At 37.7% G+C, this 26980-nt stretch overlaps 2 protein-coding genes and 1 long non-coding RNA gene across 5 annotated transcripts; all 3 read right to left on the reverse strand.

Moving 5' to 3' along the window:
- Positions 1–8477: 8477 nt before the first annotated feature.
- Positions 8478–9575, reverse strand: LOC125583968 (21 kDa protein-like). 3 transcript variants are annotated; one of them, XM_048751606.1, is made up of 2 exons: positions 9406–9575; positions 8478–9224 (listed from the first exon to the last, which is right to left on the reverse strand). In XM_048751606.1, exons 1-2 carry the CDS (start codon positions 9413–9415, stop codon positions 8632–8634), a joined length of 603 nt encoding a protein of 200 aa, XP_048607563.1. In that variant the 5' UTR covers positions 9416–9575; the 3' UTR covers positions 8478–8631. The 3 variants fall into 3 exon arrangements, with proteins under 3 accessions (XP_048607563.1, XP_048607562.1, XP_048607561.1); XM_048751605.1 differs by having other exon boundaries at positions 8478–9217; positions 9399–9569; XM_048751604.1 differs by having other exon boundaries at positions 8478–9568.
- Positions 9576–21496: 11921 nt separating this feature from the next.
- On the reverse strand, positions 21497–22397 carry LOC106347212 (pectinesterase inhibitor 11-like). Its single transcript, XM_013786720.2, has one exon. The coding sequence runs from the start codon at positions 22282–22284 to the stop codon at positions 21670–21672; it is 615 nt and encodes a 204-aa protein (XP_013642174.1). The 5' UTR covers positions 22285–22397; the 3' UTR covers positions 21497–21669.
- A 1068-nt stretch (positions 22398–23465) lies between these two features.
- On the reverse strand, positions 23466–25491 carry LOC106351564. Its single transcript, XR_001271321.3, has 4 exons — positions 24828–25491; positions 24366–24496; positions 24193–24276; positions 23466–24100 (listed from the first exon to the last, which is right to left on the reverse strand). It is a non-coding gene; the product is annotated as an uncharacterized LOC106351564 (long non-coding RNA).
- Between the last annotated feature and the right edge of the window lie 1489 nt (positions 25492–26980).

Here is a 26980-nt window from a genome sequence, read left to right on the forward strand (position 1 = left end):
CAAGACCACACGACTTTTAAGAAGCCCAGACGACTTCTAAGAAGTCCAGACGACTTCCAGGAAGTTCAGACGACTTTGTCAGAAGACTTTTAGGAAGTTCAGACGACTTCCAGACGACTTTACAGGAAGTCCAGACGACTTTACAGGAAGTCCAGACGACTTTGTCAGAAGACTTCCAAGAAGTCCAGACGACTTCCAGACGACTAACAGGTAAGTCGTCCCAGAAGTCTTCCAGATCTGAAAAACCTGCATATCCAAAAACGTTCAAATGGCTTAAAAACAGAAAAAATGAGTGAAAGATTAGATAAATCTACCTTTACAGAACACACAAAAATACATATCTAAAAATAATAGATCTACCTTTAAATTAGTGGAAGATGAGTACCATCTAATTAAAAACCTGCAAAAAAAATAGATTGGTAAGAAAGACATGAGACAAAACTGGAAAATTCATATAAAGTTTGGTGTTTTCAAGTCAAAGAGATTAGAGTGGGTTTGGAGAGTTTTAGTTTGGGAAAAAAGTAAGAACTTTATACAACAAGAAGTTACCAAATGAAGAAAAATCAGACATAAGAACTTACCAAAACGCTCAGATCTATTATGAAAGGGAGACTTCGTCAGAAGACTTCCATGAAGTCCAGACGACTTCCTGGAAGTCCAGACGACTTCCTGGAAGTCCAGACGACTTCCTGGAAGTCCAGACGACTTTGTCAGAAGACTTCCAAGAAGTCCAGACGACTTCCAGACGACTAACAGGTAAGTCGTCCAAGAAGTCTTCCAGATCTGAAAAACCTGCATATCAAATCCAGATCTGAAAAACCTGCATATCCAAAAACGTTCAAATGACTTAAAAATAGAGAAAATGAGTGGAAGATTAGATAAATCTACATTTATAGAACACACAAAAATACATATCTAAAATTAATAGATTTACCTTTAAATTAGTGGAAGATGAGTACCATTTGATTAAAAACCTGCAAAAGAGATAGATTAGTAAGAAATACATGGGACAAAACTGAAAAATTCATATAAAGTTTGGTGTTTTCAAGTCAAAGAGATTAGAGAGAGGTTGGAGAGTTTTAGAATGATGAACATTACATTTTTGTTGCAGCCATTTGAGAGGAGGAGAGAGAATGTGTAAATTTTTCTTTATATAGGGAGACAAAAAATCCAATTAGGTTAAATATTTTTGACTCAGACGACTTCCTGGACGACTTACATTTCAGTCGTCTGGTGAAGAAATTAAAACAGACGACTTACATGTAAGTCGTCCAGAAGAGTTTAATATTTTTAGCGGGAAATTAAATATTTTTAGCGGGAAACTAAAATAGAAGACTTTCCAGACGACTTACAAGTAAGTCGTCTGGTTTAAATTATTTAAGCGGGAAAATAATTTTTTTTAAAAATTTTAGGCGGGAATATTTGGACGACTTACATGTAAGTCGTCTGTTTTAATTTCTTCACCAGGCGACTGAAATGTAAGTCGTCCGAGTAAAATGATCCGGTTAGGTTAAAACGTACATTGGTAAAATTAAAGGTTCGGTACGATGTGGACGACAAAAATATACGTCGTTCGAGTAAATTATTCAACAGACGACTGAAATATAAGTCGTCCACACCCTAAACATAACCCCTAAACTTAATTATCTAATTAAAGACTTCATAAAATCAAATCAAACTTGAAAAGTGTTTACTATACACATAAATAAACACATATAGTTGAAAACTAATTTTTGAAAAAAATATTTTAATTTTCCAAAATCTAACCCTAACAATACATACAATACTACAACATATGTTTGCCAAACTCCTAAACCAAAGTATTTCATGATTCACTACTTCCACTCATCTATCTTCAAAACAAATCAATTTTATCATATCTTAATTTATATCACTTAAAATTGTTTATAATTACTTGATTTTTATTTTTCACGCATCAAAATATTTTTTTACAAGATTTATAAATTATTTTTAAAATAAACCGGTACCAGACGACTTACACTTCAGTCGTCCAGACGACTTCCAACATCTCAGACGACTCAGACGATTTACTAGGGCTATATTCGTAAAAATGGCTTCTGTTTTTTTGTTTGGTCATAAGGGGCTGAGCTGTAATTTCACTAGGCTTTTAGGTTAGTTTTGCATTTGATTCAAGTTTGGGTATAGGTTTGGGGTTAAAATCAAGTTGTGGGTTAGTTTTGGCAAAAACCCAATAAATATAACCCTTAATTTTGCCATTTATTTACATTAGAATGCCATTAAGATATTTATTGAACATATATTTAAGTATGCTTGCATTTTCCTAATTTAAATAATATATTTAAATATTTAATGTATTTTCCTAATTTAAATAATAGATTTCCTTAATCAAATCTTAACCAAAATAGATTTCCTAATGTATTTTATATTAACATATTAAATATTTTTAATATTTGTTAGTAATAAATAATAAAATAAAAAATTACACATCATAATCAATTTATATAAAATATAAAATACTTTATTCATATATTATTAGTATAATGCTTTCATATTATAAGTCCAATTAGTTATAAATATTGGATTTTTTATATGACACATTGTGATATAATAGACAATTAAAATCATAAAATATAATTATTCAAAGTAATAAATAAAATTTTTATGTTTTAAAATATTATACTAACAATTATGTAATACATTTTAATTTACAAATATATATTATACCATTAGTACAAAGAAAAAATTTAAAGTGAAAGCAAATATTTATACGGTCACGGATCAAGCTCTAGAAATAAACAACAATAGCGCAATATTATTTTTCTTTAACAAATTTATTTTAATAGATATTATAGTTCCAAATATGTTTATATATATTTTATGTATTTATAAATTTTTTTTTGTTTGTTTTTAAGGGATGCTAAGATTTTGAAACGGGAAAACATTTATGACCCACCTCTATATTATTTTAATTAGAATAAAATTTATATCAGTATATTTTATTAAATTTTTAATTTTAATTTTTATTATAACTGCAAAGATTAATTTTCAATATAATTTTATGTTTAAATACTACAAATACATCATTTAATATAAACTAAAAAACTAAAAACATAAAATAAATACCCGCCCGGTCGGGCGGGTCAATGTCTAGTACTAATGAAATCTCATATCAAAGCAGGTGATATTAAGTATGATATAGATTTGTTTGAGGAGTCAAATTGTGAGCCAGATTAAGTTATGTCCAGTATCGTCTTCTGAACAAATTTGGGAAGTTCTGGCAAAAGGAGTCCTAAAGGAGCAATATACAGTGAGCTGGTCTGGTATAAGGAGGATTATTACAGATGAGAATCAAGACAAGCTCCTTCCCTTTAGGACCAGATATGTGCTACAAGCAACAGTGCACAACATTTGGAGAGAGAGAAATAGAAGAAGGCATGGAGAAACAGCTTCACCACCTGTTCTCCTAGCAAAGTTAATAAATAAAACAGTGAGGAACAAGTTTTCTATGATCCAGAAGAAGGATAAGAAACATGAAGGAGGCCTGCAGTTCTGGTTTGGCACAAGACATGATTGAAAATTGAAGATTGGAGACTAAGAAAAGTTGGTAGATGGTTTGAAGTTTTAGATTGAAGTTTTGAAATTTTCCGTTTTTTTTAAGGGACACACATTTGTCGTAAAAGAGTTTTTTTTTTACTTCAATTCAAAAAATAAGTAATGTACAGTACTACTGCTTAAGAGTCTATGTCAAAGATATGTTGATGCTTTGGCTCTGATGTTAAAATTGCAGAAGCATGGGATTTAGTGTTTCAGTGTCTCTGTTAGTCTAGATTGACCATGGAAGCGGTTAAAGTGGTTAAAGATATGGCTGCTCTAAATTAATGGCCTCGTTCAATTAGTTACACTCTTGGCTGATTTATATTTTGTGTGAAGAAGAGGAGAAATTGAGAGAGGTTAGTGCTTTGTTTGCTGTTAGAGCCCCTTTAGTGGGGGTATCTGACTAAATCTCTTAGACATCTATCTATGTATCTATACTAATAAAGTAGAGTTTTTCTCTTTCCTTGGGGCATTTTATGACACTTGTCAATTTATCATTTGCTGAAGGATGTTTTAGATTTGGGCTTTGTTTTTTGATTTGGACTTCTGTATTGTATTCTGTTTATATTGTTTTCGATTTGGGGGTGTTATGCTTTACTAAAGATTTCAGGCCCAGTGAGAATAAGTTTGGCCTTCTTCTTGCGGTATTCCTTTGCAACCTCGGCCAACAAGTTGCAGAGATTAGAGATAACGATCACCTATTTGTAACGTCTCAACTTCGCATTGACGCCTAATTTGCTCTTAGCCTCTACGTAATGAACCCACTCTCCCAATCTGCAGCATTCAATTAATCTCATCAAATCCTCAAAGTAACCTACAAAAGCTTCGGGTATAAATATCTCCAGTTCCAGCCATGGACATTACAACTTCAACTCCGAAACTTATTCAAGGAGTTATCTTCCTGGCATAGGCCTGAGAGAGAGATAAGTAGATTTGCTTTTACGCTTTGGTATTTCTGAAGAAGTTAGCTCTTATTCTTTGAAACTCTTCATTTTTCTTAATATGATATGAATATGGTGATAAAGTGAGAATTTTTGAGGAATCAATAGACGAATTTCATAAATTTTTATGGTTTTTTTGTTTGTTGGGTTTGTGGTTTGATGATTGTCAGATTCATTGACATAAGATTGATTGGGTTGCTTTGAACCAATCACTTTTCTTTTAGGTTACAGGTGAGAATGTTCTTACTAAAGCAAGAAGAAGAAGACGGGATCAAAAACTCCTTCAATATCGACTAATGAAGCCAATGCTTCTGTAGGTGAAAAGCGTGAGAATCTTCTGACATTGAAAATTTGTTTTTTTCTGTTGATTGATTTACCTTTTGTGTATAATAAGATTTGTTCATCTTCCTTCATCTTTTTGCTGCAACATGCCTAGAAAAGGTAACGTACCCAAAAGGATTAAAAAGGTTGTTAGGGAGAGGATTATATGCGAGCATTTGAATGAGCTTCTAATTGATTTTGAATGAACAAGTTGCGAGGCTGTAGCTGGTTACATTTTGAATAAGATGGTGCTAGCTTTAGTCTTAACCATGAACGTTTTTTTTCTTCTCAGAACTGAATCAGCAGAACAGTGGCAGAGTTTCGGTACTGTGTGAAGCTACTCAGTTCTTGAAGGACGTGTTTGGTCAGATTGAGTCCCTTATAAATGGGCACACCTGTCTCCTCTCTGATTCTAACTACGTAAGCCACTTTCTAAGAAGCTATTAGACATTACAGGCAGATGATGATGCTTCAACAGTCGTTAGTTTTATATGTTTTGTCTCAATGGTTTTATTAGTTTTTTTGCGTGTAATGGAAACTGTGTAGGTAACCACAGAGAAGAATGAGCTCCAAGGAAGAAACATCAGTGCTCGAGACCGAGATATCTAGACGGCAATCCGAGATAGAAGCAAGAGTGAATCAGTCCAAACCAGACTTGAACACCTCTCCTGCGCCTGAGTACCATCATCACTATCAACAACATTATTATATTTCGTTTACTTTTCTTCACAATAGATTACACAATTTTCGAGTTAAGAATACTCTGTTTCATGCATGTGTAGCTTCAATTACAGTTACTCCACACAACAATGTTAAAAGGAATCCCAACAGTTACCGTTACAAAATAAAACCCCTACAGACACTCATTAGTCATAGCTTTTACTGGAACTGGATAACCTTCTCACAGCACCAAGTTAAAGATAGGACAAAAAGTATGGACTTACTAATATTGTATACTCAGAAATCTTCAACAACCTACAGACACACATTTATTTATTCCCGAAACATTCACTCAATAGCACACTAAACACTACAAGTTTATTTACAGAGATTTGCAGCAAGATACCATTTCTGCCCGCGTCGTACTCCGCCAATAACCAGCTGAACATGACCATTCTGTCAAGTGGGGTAAGAGAAGCATCAAACAAGCATACTTATTTTGATGTTGTGTCTGAACTGATTTCCAGTTTGTGTTTAAGTTAGATTTTATGTATGTTGACTCGTTTTGTAAAATGATATGTGCTTATTTAAAACATACATGCATAATAAACAATTTTAATCAGGATGAAGAAACGAGATCTGATTTTGTCATTTGGTTGTTGTTTCTATCCTTTGTTTCTGCAAAGCTTACTTGACGAGGTTTAGTGCATGTAGTTTAGTTTACAATTTGTCTTTTAATTCCAAGGACTTTTTTTTTGTTACAAGGTTAAGACTTCGGCTTCACTTCCTAAATCATTACGTGGGCCTAAAAGCAATATGCAAAATATGTAAAAACAAATATGTAATATTCAATACAAAATATAACAAGACGTTTGACAAAAAAAAAGCTATAAGAACCCGAAAGATTTACTTGATAAAAATAGGTTTCAGTTGAACTTATAATTTATGATCAAAAATCTATATTATATAAAAGTAACTAAAATAGCGTTCCAAAAAAAATAATATATATATAAGTAACAATATTTTTTATATTCTTAAGCTATCAAGATTATATAAAGGGAATATAACAAACAAACTTATTATGTCAAACTCATTTCTAAAATTTGTTTCACTATTATAGGCAAACCATTGCTCTCCGCAACACCACGTTTATTGTTTAGATTACTCTATTTATATTTGATGTTCTCATACCAATGAGTATTTTGACTGAGAATGAATTGATTGAATGGAATATGCAATCTTCTACGAAGGAGGTCATGCACATGACTCAAAGAGACATGATGCTCATGATATATATAAACAAGGGAGATTGATGGTTCCATTTATTTCTCTGAATATGAACCTCCCTCTTGGGCCAAAAAGATCAAAGATCAAAGCTTCATTTCACCGCCTTACAATTCAATTTCAAAGTCGGACCTGAGTCCACCAGCAGTTTAAAAATCTCTATTTCTCAAAAAATCTATATATTAGTTTAAAAAAAAAAAATTGAGATATTACACAATAAAACATAATTTTTTATATAATAGTTAACATATTAAATATGGTATAAATAAATATAATGTGGAATTATATAATATATGTATAATAAATTTTTAAAAATGTTCTTATTTGATTGTAAAAAGAATTTTGAATGGGGCCGTTCTAGGCTGAACTACATTCAAGAAATATGTAACTCCACATATCACGCTCATTACCGCCGTCAAACAACAACCGTAACCAAAACATCACCACTCAAAACACAACATAACACCTCTCTCTTTAGTATGGCAAAGAACACAACAATATCATAAGCCATATAACCAATAACCAAAGCAACAATCTGCGCGAAGCGCGGACAAACCACTAGTAAAATAATAAAAAGTAATATTATAAAAGAGGAGAGAGGTAGAAAAATCACCAGAGACGTTTCCGGGGGAAGAAATGATGGACCACCTTTGAGTTACTCTCTCTCGAGTTGTTCATTTATCATTGGCTAAGTTTTTTTTTGTTTTAAAGTTAAATTACAAAAGTGATATATATCATTATAAAATTAGAAAGAGACGAATCTATATTTTTGACCGCTAAGAGCATATGCAATGAGAATCCTTAAGTGAGAGTCTTTAGGGAAAAAATAATTAAATAATCAGTGGACCCCACCAAAAGCTAAGGATTCAATTCTTAAAATTCCTAAATAAGAATTTTTTCTTAGTGAATCCTTGCACTATTTGCGGGTCCCCACGACATGTGGCGACCCGCGATTGGTTGATATATTTTTTTTTATCTGAAAAAGAAAAAACAAATAATATTTAAAAAATCAAAATACACTTTTTCTAAAGATTTCTATTTGGGTAACACCATTGCGAGTGCTCTAATGATGCTCTGTGGTTCAGTCTGGGAGATCTTTGTTGAATTGTACTAAAGTGGGTTTATTGAAAATGCTTAACCAAAAGTTCAAAAAAAAAAAAAAAGCTTAACCAGAATCGGCAACTTTAGTTTTTTTTGTTGCTCTTTTTACGGTAGTATAGTATATTGTAATTTTCTTGTAAACGTGATACAGAATAATTATTTGTATTTTCTTATGTTTTAAACCTTTAAAAATATTTCTGAGTGTGAAATGTTTAAGATGGATTCCATGTGTAAAAACTAAAATCTAACAACTGCAGTTGGATTGACCAAAAAGAAAAAAAACAACAACTGTAGTTGGTCTCCATCATTCAACAAAAGTGGAAGAAAAAGAAAGTTTGCTTCACGTGGGTTTCCTTTTTAATTTGTTGTTTTCACATAAACATAACTAAATCAGTAGACTTTTTCATACTTTTCTATGTCCATACTAGCTATGTTATTAAAATTATTATAATGTAAACTTCAAAGTATATTAGCAGAAGATATTTGAATAAACTGATCTTAGTATTGACTCGAGTTATTAGAAAGTTGTTTTCTCTATAATTATTTTGGAAAGTTGTTAAAGTATGAAAATGATATATCTACAACTACATTGGATAGCAAAAAAAAGTATTAAACATTTTCTGGTACATATTGATTCAGGAATCTTAAAGACGAACACATACATTGTATTATTACTATTTGTTATACACACAAACTGACAAAAGCAAACAGAAATTGCAATAAAAAAAATAAAAAAATACCAGTCTCTCTAACCATGAATAGAAGCAAAGTGATTAATCAAAGCTAAAGCATTACTCGTTAAATGAGCAATAACCAAAATCCTCCCTCTAACCAAAACCTTAACCTTCCCATTCATGTCATCTCCTTCAAATCCATCCGAGCACGTGTTCTCATTGGTCAGAGCAGCGCTAACCCAAGTCTGAATATCACTCATGTAGACCTCATAGTTCGAGCCACTTAGCTGACCCATCTCACCTATCGATTTCCTAAGCTCCTCCAACGTGTCACCTAGCTCCTCAACGCAGTCTCTCATGGCCGAGACTTCTCTCGGCTTGAGCCGACTACTACTCGAGAGACGTACCATCATTGCTGACGTGGCTTTAGCCGAGGCTAATGTGATGTTGAGAGCCGCATGAGCTATGAGCTTGTGGCTGGTTTGGATGAGACTGGATTGAGTTGAGAGTGAAGTGACACAGAGTCTTGGGTATGTTGTGAATGTGCATGATGATTTTACGAACTCCGTGTTTGTTGTTGTTGTTGTTGTTGTATGGACCGACTTGAGCGTGGTTATGGTAATGGTTATGAGAAGAGATGCGAGGAAGTGATGATTAAATCTAAAAGATCCAGCCATTCTTATATATTATAACTTATAAGAGGTTTGTGAGATTGTGAATGTGAGATGTTGTAGCGTTTCTATTTAACTGAGGTTTATATATAGAGAAATTATTTAGATGATATTCATTTAACAGAAAAAATAATACGCAAGTGGGAATTTAACAGAAGTGATGATTAAATCTAAAAGATCCAGCCATTCTTATATATTATAACTTATAAGAGGTTTGTGAGATTGTGAATGTGAGATGTTGTAGCGTTTCTATTTAACTGAGGTTTATATATAGAGAAATTATTTAGATGATATTCATTTAACAGAAAAAATAATACGCAAGTGGGAATTTGATTGCATGAATGAAGATATTTTATAAAGGAAAATGAGAAAAAAATAAATAGAAATATCTAACACGTGAAAGCAACACACGGCTTTTTTTTTTGTCACAACAGCAACACACGGCTAAGACACCGAGTCTGGGATAAGGAATTTGCAGTTATTTTTTTTGTTTGTAAACTGGGAATTTGCAGTTATGAGCCAAACATAATATTATTTGTTTAACTAAGCATTAATAACATTTGGAATGATGTATTTAATTGGCTAATAGATCATTTCTCCATGGCCAATTCGTGGTCTCTTTCATAGCAATTGGAGTCGACAACAAGTTGATAATTTTCAATGGTTTTATCGTTTTGAATGATACTCTAGTAATAGACTAGTGACCATCGTGGAAGTCAAATTGTGAACGTAATGGAACCCGCTCCAACATTTAAGGTTCTAATCGTCCTTAGTGAATAGCCATGTTTATTAGACGCGGCATCAATAATGTGCGATCAAAAATATCAAAGGCCACATCAGCATCTCATTAAAAACAGCTCGTTTGAAGATGTTGCAACTCAATTCATACATGGAACAATTGCCATTGTCATGTCGTTATTTCTCTCCATCGTTTGTTATTTTTTAGACACGCATCTTTGCCGCCGCGTCTATGAAACAAACATGGCTAATGTAAAAAAAACAAATATATAATTTTAATTATCAACAACATGGCCATCAACAGTGCTTAGGAAGCTGGCCTGCATTCTACCTTTAGAAACAGAAGCAATGTTCTTCACAACCACACTTCGCTTTCCACTTCCGCCATTTTCTGGTGCAGTGTCGGCGAGGTACGTAACACTATCGCTCCTAACTCTAATCCCACCTTGTTTTTATTTCTTTTTGCCAACGTGACTAGTAACTCTTTAGATTCAACTTGTCGTAAATCTTACTTTTTATATGATATTTAGCAGAAAAGCATATAAACCAATGAATGTGAGATAAGGTTCTAATCGTCCTTGTAACGGAATCGACGCAGCTGAATCCCTGAATGTGGCCCCCAAATCATTATGTCTGCTCCCAAAATATCCATATATATCCTAAATTGCATATTAAAACACGTCGTCACACACACACAAATCTACAAGCAGTAGCACGTTATTTGAAATATCAAGTTGTATTACTGCACGTTATTTGAAATATCAAGTTGTATTGTAGTGTCAAGTCCATATTGAGGTGCCATATATCTCATAACTTTCTTAGCTTGTTAATTTTAATTTGATTGATACTAGAAAATTCTCTAACTTTGTAATCCCCATTAATGTAAGAAGTTTTAGGTTCTTAGAGCATCATTACCGGTAGTTTTTTCCCAAGAATCTCTTTTTCATTTAGGACATTTTCAACCTCATTTCATATTTTATTTCAAAATAGAATAAAAATTGAGTAACGAACAAAAGATAAAAATACTATAAATGAAGTAATGTTTTATTGTTTCTTCGTTACTCCATTTTCACTATATTTTAGAGTAAAATATAGAGTAAAATTAGAGATGGTTTTAATTACAATATAAATAAATTAAACAAATAAAATTTTAATAGAAATACAGTTGTACATGTTATTAAGTGACACATATGCAAAGGAGTATCTAATGGTTCAAGCAGACTGAAAGATCACCACTGCATGTGTTCTTAGGACAATTTTATCAGCAGAAACTACCAAAATTTCTAAGAAAAGAGAGAGAAAAATATTTTAAGTGAAAAAATTATGTTTCAATTCTTTTTAGTTATTAAAACCAACAGATGCATGACGGATATAAAACTCAGTATCTTAAAGTTTCTTTGCAGAGAGATCTCTATCTTATTCTCTCACATATTTTTTGATTATTTTTTTTTAATAAGAAATACTCTCTTTATATATTATATACTATCATAAGATTTATTATATAATCACATATAAGCTATATATCCAATATTGCAAATTTATATTTTATATATGTTGTATATGTATATATAATATTAAGTTGATATATTAAAGATTAAGATTTCATCGATTTGGTAGTTTATATTATAAGATATCCAACATACTAGCCAGTGCCGGCCCTGAGGCCAAGCAAATGAAGCAACAGCTTGCGGCCCTAATATTTTTATAAGTAATACCGGCCACAAAATTGACAAAACTCTTGCTAGTCTAGTGGTAGAATGTTTTTTAATAGGTGTCAGTTTATGTGTTCGATGCTTCTTCTCCTCACTAATTTTCTTTCCTTTTTTTAATACATTAGTTAAGAGCCCAAAATTTTATTTTTGCTTCTGGCCTCAATAACTATAGGACCGGCTCTGATACTAGCATTACTTGTTTATGAATAATAAGGCATGGATGCAAACGGTGTGTATTATAGAAGAACAACGTTCCACTAAATCAATCACACTATCTTCTTGCTAATTCTTATAAATGTGTCTACAATTTATTTGCCAAAACAAAATAAATAAAATAAATTCATTAGTGGGGAGGCATTTTCTTCCTCAAAATTCCTTTATTCCATCAATTTTATATTCTTCTCATTTCATCTCATTCATGTTGGAGTAATACCGGAAAATAAAAGAAGAATATGAAAAAGCTTTACAGCCAATAATGCATAATATCCCAGACTATAACTGTGACACCCGTCACTTTCGAAATATAATAATAAATAAAAGCGGAAATAAAATAATAATACAACTCAAATAATAATAATAATCTCCATCATAATATAAAAGTCAATACGATAGCATAAGGCCAAAAGGCCCGATAACGATAACATCCGAAATATAAAATACGACATAAACCAAAATTTTAAAATGGGAAATAAACATAAGCGATAGATGGGAGCTCAAATGCCCAAAAGCGATAAAACGAAAAGAGTGATAGAAGTCCAAAGCCCGATAGTAGTAAAAGCCCAAAAGCCCCAAATAGCACCAAGAGGCCCAAGTCTGATAGGATCACTCCTCCTCATTGATCTCACCTAAAAGGGGGAAAGAGTGAGGGGTGAGCGACAGGGGAATCGCCCAATGAGGTATGGGATGCTATCCCGAAGTCCGGGAACACGGACATAACATTTCGAATAATTATAATTTAAATCTAATACATGTCAAACACGGTACCTAAAGTACCCAAGCAACAAACAATGGTCCTAGCGAGGTGTACACTCGCTGCCCACTAACAGGCCAAATGAAACACGCCGACCTAAGTGCTCGGTAACACCGCCCTTAGACGATTTATCGACCTCTCCAGAATACGGTCCAGACGGTCGACTGAATCTGGCCGTACCCTTACAAACAATCTGACATACATGAACACCTTCCTGTAGCCGCCCCAAACATATCCATAACTAAGAATTATATCAAGTGAATCAATCATTGTTGAACCATCTACCACCCTAGTTTCGGTTTAAGCAAAGAACCTAATAACCAAACAAGCAATGACAGACTCGATTCAAGCAGACGGAACATATTAGAAATAAATTATATTTATTCGGAATCCTAAGCTGTGAACGAGAAGTTCGGAATAGACACTCACCTTAGCAAGGAAGAGGAGTGGTATCTATGAACTCCAACTGCTCAAATGGACTCCAAATCTGAAATCAGATCGAAATTCCGAGTCAGAACGCCTTTCGAACGGTTTAAAACGGGTATTTACGGGAAAGTCAACCCGCTGGTCAAAGATCAATTATTTAATTAATTATTTAATTAATTAATTAATCCGGTTTATCTTAACCGATTTCCAATTGATTTTAACCGACCGGTTTAACCTAACCGAATTGAAATCAATTTAAACCGGCTAACCAACCGGTTAACCGAGTCAACCGAGTTGACTCGCTGAGTTGACTCGGCCGAGACCGAGTCACCGGTGTCGGTCACCGGCGGCGGCGGCGGAGCTGCGGCGGCGTCTTACCGGAAAGTTGGCCGGCGGCGACGGCGGAGCTGCGGTGGCGGCGGCGGCGCGTGCGTTTCACGCGCGCGCGCAGGGTGATCTTCTGGAGGCGCGTGAGGGCTCGTCCGGGCTCCAATCGCGGCGCGGTTGGTGTCTATGGCTTCGTCTTGACGAGAGGAACACGATGATGGTCTTGAAGGCACGAAATTCTCAACGGTTAGGAAGTTATGGGCGATTTACTAAATGGAACCGAAACTGAACTTAAATCATGGGATTTTCGCGGTGGTTACCTGCGATTAACGGTGGTGGCGAGCTCAACACGGTCACGGGGTGCAGAGGCTATAACAAACTCCGGTGACGACCTCAACCTCTCCAAATCCTTCTTCTCACCTCCCCCTCTTTTCTTTTCTCTTCCCTTCTCTTCTCTACTCTTCTCTTCTCTTCTCTCTGATTTTTTTTTTTCTTTTAATTGCAGGTGACATAGTGGAGAAGGTGGGTTTAATAGATGTGTTAATGGGTGGAGTTGGTGGAGTGGAGAAGTTTGGTCGTGACAATTCTCCCCCACTAATAAGGAATTCGTCCCGAATTCGAGTCAAGAACTTACTGCCCAACATCATCCCGAAAAAGTTCTGGATAATCAATCCTCATGTGCGGCTCAGACTCCCAGGTCTCCTCCAGAATCCCGTTTCTCTCCCAACGAACTTTGACCAACATGGTCATCATACCATTATCTGCTCTCACTTGGCGATCCAATATCTCCAGTGGCTGACACGGCGCACCCAAATTTCTATCAAGGTCACTGGGCGGCTGTTGCAAAATGAGCTCTGGTTCTCTCACGACTTTCCTTAAAACCGAAACATGAAACACGTCATGGAAGTCTGATAACTCTTCCGATAAATCCAATCAGTAAGCAACTGCTCCAATTCGCTCCAAAATCGGGTATGGTCCCATATATCTTGGTTTAAGTTTCTTCAGCTTCCGAGTCTTAGATCCTCCTTGAAATGTCCTCATTTTCAGGTATACAAGGTCGCCAACCTGGAACTCCAAATCCTTACGCCGCTTATCTGCATAACTCTTCTGACGGTCATGGGCTTCCTTAAGCCGAACCTTGAGCATCTCAACTTGCTCTATCGTCTCCTGAACCATAGCTGGTTCTATCTCACGCCGCTCCCCCACTTCTGTCCAACAAAGTGGTGTGCGACAAGGCCTACCATATAGAGCCTCATATGGTGCCATCCCAATACTCGAATGATAGCTGTTGTTGTAGGCAAACTCGGCTAGAGGTAGATACTTCACCCAACTACCCTCCCAATCTAAGACGCAAGCCCTGAGCATATCCTGTAAGGTCTGAATAGTCCTCTCTGATTGACTGTCTGTCTGCGGGTGATAAGCCGTACTCATATGCACTTTCGTCCCAAGCGCCTTCTGGAAGGCTCTCCAAAATTCGGACGTAAACTTTGTATCTCGATCTGATACAATGCTGACAGGAATTCCATGCAATCTCACAATCTCGCTGATGTAAGTCTGTGCTAACTGATCAGCTCTGTCCGTCTTCTTAATAGCTAGAAAATGGGCTGACTTGGTAAGTCTATCCACGATTACCCATATTGCATTCTTTCCTCCTAAGGTGGACGGAAACCCCGTCACAAAATCCATAGTTACCATGTCCCATTTCCACTCTGGCAATGGCAGGTTCTGCAATAACCCGCTAGGCACCTGATGCTCGGCCTTGACCATCTGACACGTCTGACACTGCAATATAAATGAAGCAACATCCCTCTTCATGCCAGGCCAATGATAATAACGCTTGAGATCCTTGTACATCTTGGTGTTTCCTGGATGGATAGAGAAACGCGAGTGGTGTGCCTGCTGCAAGATTTCCTTTTTTAACAACTCGTCATTAGGCACACAAACCCTGTTCCGATACATGAACATCCCACTCGAAGCTGTATGATATCCAATACTCTCAATCTCGATCTGCTTACACAAAGCCTCATCAGCATCCTGAGCTTTGCGTATTTTACTCAGCAAATCTGCCTGCTCTACAGCCTCGAGACAAACGGTGTCTTCGTCCACAGTAGTAGCACACAATCTGAGGCTAGAGAGCATCCCAGTAAGCTCACGAACCTCTTTGGTTCCTGAAACATCGCTTCTGCGCCTACTCAAAGCATCTGCCACCTGATTAGCTTTTCCCGGATGATAAGTAATCTCCAAGTTGTAGTCTGCTAACAACTCCATCCATCTACGCTGCCTCAAATTCAAATCCGTCTGAGTAAATATGTACTTCAGACTCTGGTGGTCTGTGAAAATCTTCACCTTCTCTCCATACAAATATGACCTCCAGATCTTTAATGCAAAAACGACTCCTGCTAACTCCAAATCATGCGTAGGATAGTTGACCTCGTGAGGCCTCAACTGGCGTGATGCATATGCAATGACCTTACCCTCCTGCATCAATACACATCCCAATCCGGTTCCTGACGCATCAGTGTAGACCTCATATGGTATCCCTGGCCTCGGAAGTACCAAAACGGGCGTCTGTGTCAGTTGTCGCTTCAACTTAGCGAAACTCCTCGAGCAATCGCCTGACCAATCAAACTTAACATCTTTGCCCGTAAGCTTCGTCATTGGCTTCGCAATGCTAGAAAAATCTTTGACGTACTTCCTGTAGTACCCTGCCAAACAAAGAAAACTGCGAACCTCAGTCGCACTTTTGGGTGCTGGCCATTCGGAAATTGCAGCAATCTTTTCTGAATCCACAGCAACTCCTTCTTCTGAAACCACATGACCAAGAAATCCAATCTTCCTCTGCCAGAAGCTGCACTTACTCAACTTAGCAAACAGTCGATGCTCTCTAAGCTTCCCCAACACAATCCGTAAGTGCTCGGCATGCTCTTCTCTACTTCGAGAATAAACAAGGATATCGTCTATGAAAAAAATCACACACTTATCCAAATGTTCGCGAAACACATCATTCATAAGCTTCATGAATGCTGCCGGTGCGTTCGTTAAACCAAATGGCATCACCACGAACTCATAATGTCCATAACGTGTACGGAAGGCCGTCTTCTGCACATCCCGATCAGCTATTGCAATCTGGTGGTATCCTGAGGTCAAGTCAATCTTAGAAAACCATGAAGCTCCCTGCAACTGATCCAACAACTCGTCGATGCGCGGAAGCGGATACTTATTCTTGATGGTGAGTTTGTTCAAACCTCTGTAGTCGATACAGAGTCTAAAACTTCCATCCTTCTTCTTCACAAACAACACTGGTGCTCCCCACGGTGAAGTACTTGGTCTGATAAAACCCTTCCTTGATAGTTCCTCCAGCTGCTTCTTCAACTCAGCCATCTCAGGTGGTGCTAGACGGTAAGGGGCTCGTGAAACCGGTGCTGCTCCTGGTTCCACCTCAATCGTAAGAACATCACTTCTAGCTGGTGGTGGCCCTTTTAAGGCTTCAAAAACATCTTCATACTCAGCAACCACTGGAATATCCTGCAGCTCAAGCTGTTGCCCATCATCCTTAGCCATTGAAATGGTCGCCAAAAATCCCTCTGCTCCATTCTCCAATAATTCCTCAGCACGCAGCATAGATACAATAGGAACTAATCGATGTGTTTGAATCCCTTGGAAAGTGATCTTCTCTTTGGCTCTAGGAACATTAACTCTTGCCTCGGGGCAATCCAAAATCACTCGATGTCGCGTCAACCAATCCATCCCAAGTATGACATCATAGAAACTCATCTCCATCTCCGTTAAATCTGCGAGCAAATCTACTCCTCCAAGCATAACTGGTACGTCGCGATGAATACCAACTGTTCCCAATCTCTCTGTGCCGGCAGTCTGGATTTCCTTAGTCTTTGGTTCGAAGACTCCCCGAAAACACCAAGACTTAACTAAACGCGGACTCACAAAACTATGAGAAGCTCCCGTGTCGAATAACGTATGAGCTGACTCACCTCCAACCAAAACCGATCCTACACAAATTTTTTTACTAACTACACATGATAACCATGAAACCAAAATTTTTAAACACAACAAGCGTGATAAGAACACATACCCGCTATCATCTCGGCTCCCTGGTGATCTCCAACTGTAAATACACGTGGAGCGATGGCTAGACGCTTTGGTGGTGGTGGAAGCGCCGCATTACTCCTCTTCGGGCAATCTCTGAAGATATGACCAGACTGGTTACAACCGTAACAAATCACGTCGGCCACTGCTGGGGCTGCAACCTGTCTGACTAGAGGCGTATCCACTGGCTTATCGTGACAATATCTCGAAGTGTGTCCCCACTGACCACAAACAAAACACTTGAAGCACTTTCCGCTATGACGGCGACGGCAACGGAAACAATCATGTGATTCAGACTGGTCCCCTGTTCTCTTCTGGGACTCAGGAGCTTTTCCAGACTTAACCTGAAATGCTTTCGTAAATTTCCGCTCTTCTTCCAGTCCTGCCTCCTGCTCAGAAGCTTTCTCCACCAAATCTCCCAATCTATGGTAAGTGACGACACGACACCTGTTACGAATATTGACCCGCATCCCATCCAAAAACTTCCTGATCAGGTCCTCCTCTGAAATTCCAGTCCCAACAAATCTGCGAAGTTGGTTAAACTTCTGCTCATACTCCCTGACAGACATCTAACCCTGGCTTACATGATCAAAGTCTCTTTTCTGCTTATTCATAGCTTCCTTCGGGAAGTACTTCCTATCGAAATCGCAGATGAAATCTTTAAAGGTAAGCCTCTCTGGTCCAACATGGTTCAAACGAATTCCTTCCCACCACACTAGTGCATCTCCACGCAAATACTGCATAGTCAATCTAAGAGACATCTCCGGTGGACATTCAATAATCTCCAACTTCCGTACCAGATTTAGCTTCCAATCATATGCAGCTATAGCATCCACTGTCCCGCTAAAATGCTCCATATCCATATTCCTCATATGGCATGTCAGCCTGTAAAACCTCTCATCATAAACTGGGTAAACATGTGGTCGAGGTGGTGGTGGCGGTAGATCCTGAGCACCCTGAGCAAACTGCTGAGCGGGAAACTGCTGAACTGGAGCCATCTGACGAGCAACCTCCTGAGCAATCTGCTGAACTGCCTCCTGAGCAGCCTGTCTAGCTGCATCCAAAACCATCTGCCTCATGGCCTCCTGATCAATCGGTGGAGCAACAGGCTGGGGAACTGCACGCTGCTCATGTTCAGCTCCTGCCTCTCTAGCATCTCTGTCGATCTAGGCACAGTTGGCTCTTCTCTTTGGCGGCATCAGAAATGGGGCACAAATAAGTCAACTTCCGATGAGCAATGAATTCTTTAATTAAAGGAGTAATATCGGACGAAACGGTGTTATTGGTTTTAATTTTTAAAATTCCCAAATCTCCACTAAGACTTCCAAAACCGTATAAAACCAAATTAAAACCGAGTCTCCACGAATCGCCATCCCGGGTCGGAGCCGGGACGGAACCCGCTCTGATACCAAAATGTGACACCCGTCACTTTCGAGATATAATAATAAATAAAAACGGAAATAAAATAATAATATAACTCAAATAATAATAATAATCTCCATCATAATATAAAAGTCAATACGATAGCATAAGGCCAAAAGGCCCGATAACGATAACATCCGAAATATAAAATACGACATAAACCAAAAGTTTGAAATGGGAAATAAACATAAGCGATAGATAGCAGCTCAAATGCCCAAAAGCGATAAAACGAAAAGAGTGATAGAAGTCCAAAGCCCGATAGTAGTAAAAGCCCAAAAGCCCCAAATAGCACCAAGAGGCCCAAGTCTGATAGGATCACTCCTGCTCATTGATCTCACCTAAAAGGGGGAAAGAGTGAGGGGTGAGCGACAGGGGAATCGCCCAATGAGGTATGGGATGCTATCCCGAAGTCCGGGAACACGGACATAACATTTCGAATAATTATAATTTAAATCTAATACATGTCAAACACGATACCTAAAGTACCCAAGCAACAAACAATGGTCCTAGCGAGGTGTAAACTCGCTGCCCACTAACAGGCCAAATGAAACACGCCGACCTAAGTGCTCGGTAACACCGCCCTTAGACGATTTATCGACCTCTCCAGAATACGGTCCAGACGGTCGACTGAATCTGGCCGTACCCTTACAAACAATCTGACATACAGGAACACCTTCCTGTAGCCGCCCCAAACATATCCATAACTAAGAATTATATCAAGTGAATCAATCATTGTTGAACCATCTACCACCCTATTTCCGGTTTAAGCAAAGAACCTAATAACCAAACAAGCAATGACAGACTCGATTCAAGCAGACGGAACATATTAGAAATAAATTATATTTATTCGGAATCCTAAGCCGTGAACGAGAAGTTCGGAATAGACACTCACCTTAGCAAGGAAGAGGAGTGGTATCTATGAACTCCAACTGCTCAAATGGACTCCAAATCTGAAATCAGATCGAAATTCCGAGTCAGAACGCCTTTCGAACGGTTTAAAACGGTTATTTACGGGAAAGTCAACCTGCTGGTCAAAGATCAATTATTTAATTAATTATTTAATTAATTAATTAATCCGGTTTATCTTAACCGATTTTCAATTGATTTTAACCGACCGGTTTAACCTAACCGAATTGAAATCAATTTAAACCGGCTAACCAACCGGTTAACCGAGTCAACCGAGTTGACTCGGCCGAGTTGACCGAGTCACCGGTGTCGGTCACCGGCGGCGGCGGCGGAGCTGCGGCGGCGTCTTACCGGAAAGTTGGCCGGCGGCGACGGCGGAGCTGCGGTGGGGGCGGCGGCGCGTGCGTTTCACGCGCGCGCGCAGGGTGATCTTCTGGAGGCGCGTGAGGGCTCGTCCGGGCTCCAATCGCGGCGCGGTTGGTGTCTATGGCTTCGTCTTGATGAGAGGAACACGATGATGGTCTTGAAGGCACGAAATTCTCAACGGTTAGGAAGTTATGGGCGATTTACTAAACGGAACCGAAACTGAACTTAAATCATGGGATTTTCGCGGTGGTTACCTGCGATTAACGGTGGTGGCGAGCTCAACACGGTCACGGGGTGCAGAGGCTATAACGAACTCCGGTGACGACCTCAACCTCTCCAAATCCTTCTTCTCACCTCCCCCTCTTTTCTTTTCTCTTCCCTTCTCTTCTCTCTGATTTTTTTTTTTTTTAATTGCAGGTGACATAGTGGAGAAGGTGGGTTTAATAGATGTGTTAATGGGTGGAGTTGGTGGAGTGGAGAAGTTAGGTCGTGACAATAACATGGGCTCACAAATGCTCATTCGAGCAATCAACAAGAGGATTTGGATGATCGAGCTCTTCGGGATCTTGTCGGACATTGACTCTCTTGCTTTCTCTTCCTCATCCTCTTTCACCTTTTGTCGTTTTGATTTCATTTCATGATCTGCTAATGGATTAGCCGATGGGCTCGCCAATACTCATTTACCTTTATCTGCTGTGTAAACTTTGGGCTTCTGGCCCTTTTGAATTTAATGTATCTTGTTGCACGAAAAAAACGTAGGCTTTCAGGTCGAGAGATATTTTTCTTGAAAGAGACGTAGCTCGATTAGCATCCGTACAATATGTGTTTATGCACACCGCTTTTGAAAAAATTAGTATCCATCAGACACAACCCATGTGGTTCCAACGAAGAATACCAAAATATCTATAACAGCAATACCAACTTGATTTATTCTTTTAAGTCTTTTATTAGATTTTATTGTTCATATAGTTGTTAATGGTTTGTTTTCAACAAGATACATTTTAAGAGATAAAATCCCATATGGTAAGCCGACTGTATAAAATAAATTATTCGGCTATTTATTTTGATTAAAATAGTATTGTTTTGCCGCCAACATTTTCAATTGATTGTTTACAAAGCAGTGATTCATATCAACTAAGTAGACTTAGATTGCATGTGTCTATTTTTCAACTTCTCTGTTGTTTGAAAAAGGTCGATGTTAAAACTTGAAAATGTATGCCCAACTTGTCAGAAGGAAAGTAATGCGTGTGGAAGGGAGCGAGTATGTGCCAACTCGTAACTTTGTAAAAAAGTAATCTAAATCCTCAACTTCTTGAACTTTTATATATCATAATACACATGAACAGTAGTGGTACAAACCACATAAGAAAAACATCTAACAAAATCGACATATATATTACATTTACGGACACCATTATATATATTATATATTTGAGATACGACACAATATTTCTTAAAACTAGTTATAAATTAATACTTTTTAGCAAATGCATTAATCAAGGACAAGGCGTTGCTGGTTTCGTGGCCCACGTTAACAATTCTAGCTCGAACCGAGTTCTTGATCCTTCCATCCGTGACCCGACCCGAGAAACCATCTGAGCAAGTGTTCTCATCGGTCAAAGCCGCACTAGTCCAAGTCTGAGCATTACTCATGTGGAACGCAAACTGTTCTTGATTTTTGGCACTCCCACATAGCTTCATCTCTTGGACCGACTTAGTTAAACGGTCAATGGTATCGTTGATCTCCTCCACGCAATCCTTGATGGCTTCAACCTCGCGCTTCTTAAGGCCCTTGAAACGCGTCAGACGCGAGACGAAGAGTTTCGTGGATTGGGCTCGGCTCAGGGTAACGGCTAGAGCGGTCTCGGCTAAGCGTTTAGGGCTTGTTTGTATGGCATTTGCGTAGGCTGAGAGGGAGTGGAAGCAGACGGCTGGGTATGTGGTGGTTTTGCAAGATGATTGGATGAAGTTTACGGCTTTATTGGAAGCTCCAGCCCGTGAGGCTGCGGTGGCGGCAGTGAGCGCCGGCGATAAGAAGTAGCAGATTGAGAGGATTAGAAAGAAAGTTTGGTTTAGTTTGGCCATTGGTGTTTCTTGTAAGAAAGCTAGATAGAAAGTTAGAGAAAAGAGTGTGTGGAGAAGAAAAAGGTGGGGTTGAATATTTATAGTGTGTACAACTTTGTCTAGGTTTTTTTATTCTACCATTGGCCGTAACACGCGGTGGAATATTAAAAAAAAACAGTGAAGAAGGAAAAACAAACAGTGGATTAGACTTTTACAACCTAGGAATATGTTCAGTTTAATTTGATGATATATAACTAATTAATTGTGCACAAAAAAAAATTTCAATCTGATTGATTGTTTTACTGTTCCATAATAATAAAAACGAAACTTCCAACCTAAGATCGGATTCAATATACATTTGTTGGAATCTATTAATAAAAAACGCTTAACTGGTGTTTATTGAGTTGTTCAAAAAAAAAAAAAAAAAAAAAAAAACGGGTGTTTATTGAAAGATTACAAATTACTTGTTGTTTTATAAATTGCATAGTAGTCGCCAAATGGTCTAAGTTGCATTATAACAAATATGAATCGCATAGAAATTGGGTTGAAGCTAACGTTTCAATCCACCGACGTGTGAAAACCAATCAGACGTCTAAATGACGTTATATTTACGCAGGGCCAGGGCTCAATTAATTATTAGTTGGAATTGGTTTGATATACAATCATGGCAGGGTCCTCTCAACGTCGGTCCAGAATATAACGTGAAGTATCAATCCAAATTATATTAAACACAATCAAAAGCGAGCAGAGATAAACATTTGTCGTTTTATTCAAACCAAGAAGGGAAGAAAAAAATAGCGATCAAAGAAATTGCATCAATCAAGCCGTAATATAATACAAGGAAGTAATAAATATTGAATGTACATTATCATTGTCAAAATCGAACAACAGATACGCTCACAAGTCAAAACTCTTCCAGTCCAAATGATCACACTAAGTGTTTTTAACTTAAATGATAACGACAATGATCTAATAATAATTTTGTTAATCACGTTAAATTGACATGGTACTATTTACTAATAACCTACCGACATAACCGCACTGTTGTTTCTCGTGCGGTACGGAGCAATGAAGTTGCCAAGTTGGCATGTATAGTTTAAGAGCATCATTATCCATAAACCTTTTAAAAGGTCTCTTAACTAATTTTTAATAGTTTTTAAAGCATAAAAGTGAGTTAAGAGACTTAGAAAGAGATTTGAACATTTAGATGGTTTATTGCAAATATCTTAATTATAAGTTTTTTAAAAAAAATTATAAAACATGTGATTTTCTTCCTCTTCATTACAATACCTGACACTCAGCTCGTTGAGCAAGGTTAAGAACCATAAAGAGAAGCTTATAAGAGTGTGCAAGCTCCTAATTCTTGGGTCTTGAATCTTGTTTAATGCTCTGAGACAACCATAGCTTCTTCTTACCTTATATAACGATGTGACTCGTTTAAAAGCCTCTGATAATCTTGCTTGTACCGTTCCATGTCAAGTATGCAGTACCGGCCTTGAGGGGAAGCGGCAGAAGCATTAGCTTCCGGCCGTCAACTTCATAAACAAAATTTCGGCCTTCAATTCTGTTTAGCGCCTTTGGTGCAGTGGCTAGGTATCAGTGCACACTTACAATTCCCTGGGTTCGAACCTCCCCTATAGCCAAATGTTACTTTTAATGAACATACATAGCAGCCCATTTTTTTTTCTTGCTTCTAGTCGTTCTAAACTCAAGACCGGCACTGCAAGTATGACCTCATTGATCTCCGCACTTGCAGAACCATATAGTCCACGAGCACTGTTGATGATATCACATGGAAGCCCCAATCTTTCGGCTATGTTTATTGCATTCGGACGACCTGACGATCATTTTCAGACATGGCTTAGTGAAACATTATAAAGCCGATGTTCAGGGGTAAGAAAATAGTCTTAGATGATTCAGTAGCTAAACCTGGTACTCCCCACAAGATTTTGAAAGTGGGCTTCAAGTTCAGGTCATCAAACTCCATGCAAGCATTCTCCAACGCAAGAATTGCTACCAAAATATGTGAAAAAAGAAGAAGTTAATACTCTCTAAAACATTGGATGATCCAAGAAAAACGGCAGGAGTGCAGAATATAAAACCTGTATTTAAGCATCTTAAGCTCTCCGTGATGTGTGGTTGCCATGGTGAACAGAGAACCGCTTTCTGCAAAAGATTCAAGTATTGCCATCTCTAAGGCAGCTCATTCAAGCGGATTTGTTCCTGATCTAACCTGTTGAAATCTAAATCAATCAATGGTCCTGACATCATCACAGAAACACATTCGACTTCATTTTTATGCAAAAAAAATATATGGATGAAGGATCATCCACTAAAGTTGATCAAACATCAATCATGATTCCTAAAAGTGACAAGAATCTTCTCATCCACATCCAAGAACACTCTCTCTTATTCTATATATCCCAATGCAACTTAAACTAACGAGTAAGCCAAACACTGATTGGGAGAAAAGGAAGGAATCTTGGTGAATTTGAAAATCAGATACGATGTAAACACTAAGCAGTGACCCAATTACACATCCAGAATCAAAATTGAGAAGGGACCTGTGTCTTCTTGTGTCAAAGTAACAACTCCTTCGACATCGGAGTTACCCTTGAGCACGGCGAGAGCTTCCTTCGCAGCTGAAACCACTGTTAGTGATTTCTTCGAGGAGGCGGAGAAGGAAACACATTGGCGACGGTGGAGGTTGAGAGAGATGCCGCCGAAAGAGGAACGGAGAGTTGACGAAGGAGAAACGAGGAGGCGCGGAGGCAATGAGAAGGAGAGGAAGGTGTGAGCAGCAGCAACCATGGATGATGTTTGCAGAAGCCGAAAAGGTCGAAACACCAAACCTCACCTCCACCCACTCATGTTTTGACAGTTGTCTCATAAGAGACGTTGTTTACAGAGCTTGATTAAGAAACATGTCTTCTGTGTTTTTCTATTTTTCATTTTTTTAATCACAATTAATCTAACAGACACATGCACAAGAGACTGCGTCGATGGTGCTCTAATAGGCATGTACATATGTATAGTTTACATTGGTTGGGGAGGACACGATGAGAACGAAAATAATAAATCCCACAAAATAAGGCTTAATAAAATGCAATAAAACAACTGAGCAATAATTCTCGCTTAGGCATGTGATGATGGTCTGTGAACATGATCGAGAGAGATTACTAGGTCAAATGCACCGTCGTACCACCATCTCCGCGTGAGGCCATACTTTAATAATTTTATTTTATGTTTTACGTATTTAATAGTGGAAAATCAGAATCAACTTTTCCTTTTACATATCTTTATCATGTAGAGTGTGGACTCGACCGGTTTGGAAAAAGGGAGTGGGAAAACATTTCAATGGAAATCCATAGAAAAAGAAAAAGTGTCACCTATCCATTTATGAGTAATAAAGTCTTATTTATTAACAAACTTTCAAAAATGTTGACATGATAAATAACGCTAAAAATACATTGAAAATTAATAGATTTCAATCGAGTGAGAAATAGCTTTCTTAAAGAAAATGTCTTTTGTGATGAAGGGAACCCTCACTGTGAAAATGTGAAGCAAGATATTTAAATTTCTAAGAAGAAAATAGATTTACGTTTGTAACAAATGAAGAAGTCTGAGAATTAACTTGATTAAGGCTCATGATTACTCGGTGAAAGCCCATGACCACTAATTCTCTTGTTCGTTACATCGCAGACAAGTTCCTAAAGAGCATGTACAAGTTTGATGTGTAGTTTTAACAAAAAAAATTAGAATGACTAGGAAGTTTTGGACCCGAATCATATCTATATGGTCGAAGCTTAACACATGGTAAAGTAATTTTCTTTAAAAAAGCCACCTAACGGAAATCGAACTTGCAAGTTGCAACCATTTCTAGACCTCTAGTTTATAATATAGAATCTCAATCACTTTAACAAAAAGTCATTCTCTTGCTAATCACTCAAAGCTTTAGCAAAACAATTCAAGACTAAAGCTAATCACTCACACAATCCGTGATTGATTCAACATCATATCCATCAATATATATAAGACTAGATAACTCCTAATCCTAATAGAAATAACACTTTCAATATTTTCTAATCCTTTTAGATAAACATAACAAGTTAGGATTAGGATAGCTTGTGTTTCAAGCTAACTCCAAGCTTAAACCAACATTCTCCCCCTTAAGCTTGATTTCATTTTCACACATGACTTGGACACCAATAAGTTCCCTCATCTCCTTGAATCGAACTCGGCTAAGCGACTTTGTGAGTATATCGGCTCTTTGTTCAGTTCCCGGAACATGTTCTACTTCAACTTGATCATTCTCAACACATTCTCGTATGAAGTGAAACCTCCTGTGGATGTGTTTACTTCACCCATGGAAAACATGATTCTTAGTGAGCGCAATCGCCGATTTGTTATCAACTCGTATGATCACCTTCTCGCAAACATCTCCTACGACTTCTTTTAAGAGCTCTTGGAGCCAAATTGCTTGTTTTGCAGCTTCAGTAGCAGCCATAAACTCCGCTTCACATGATGATAAAGCCACAATCTCTTGTTTTAGAGAGCACCAAGTTATAGGATTATCACCAAGATAGAAAATATGTCCGGTCGTACTCTTGCCATCATCAACATCAATATTGTGAGAACTATCACTAAAGCCTATCAGTCTTTGACGTTCAGCTCGTCCATAACGTAGACCAAAAGAAGTAGTACCGCGTACGTACCT

Source organism: Brassica napus, chromosome C3 (genome assembly GCF_020379485.1).
Source record: "Brassica napus cultivar Da-Ae chromosome C3, Da-Ae, whole genome shotgun sequence".
NCBI classification, from domain to species: domain Eukaryota; kingdom Viridiplantae; phylum Streptophyta; class Magnoliopsida; order Brassicales; family Brassicaceae; genus Brassica; species Brassica napus.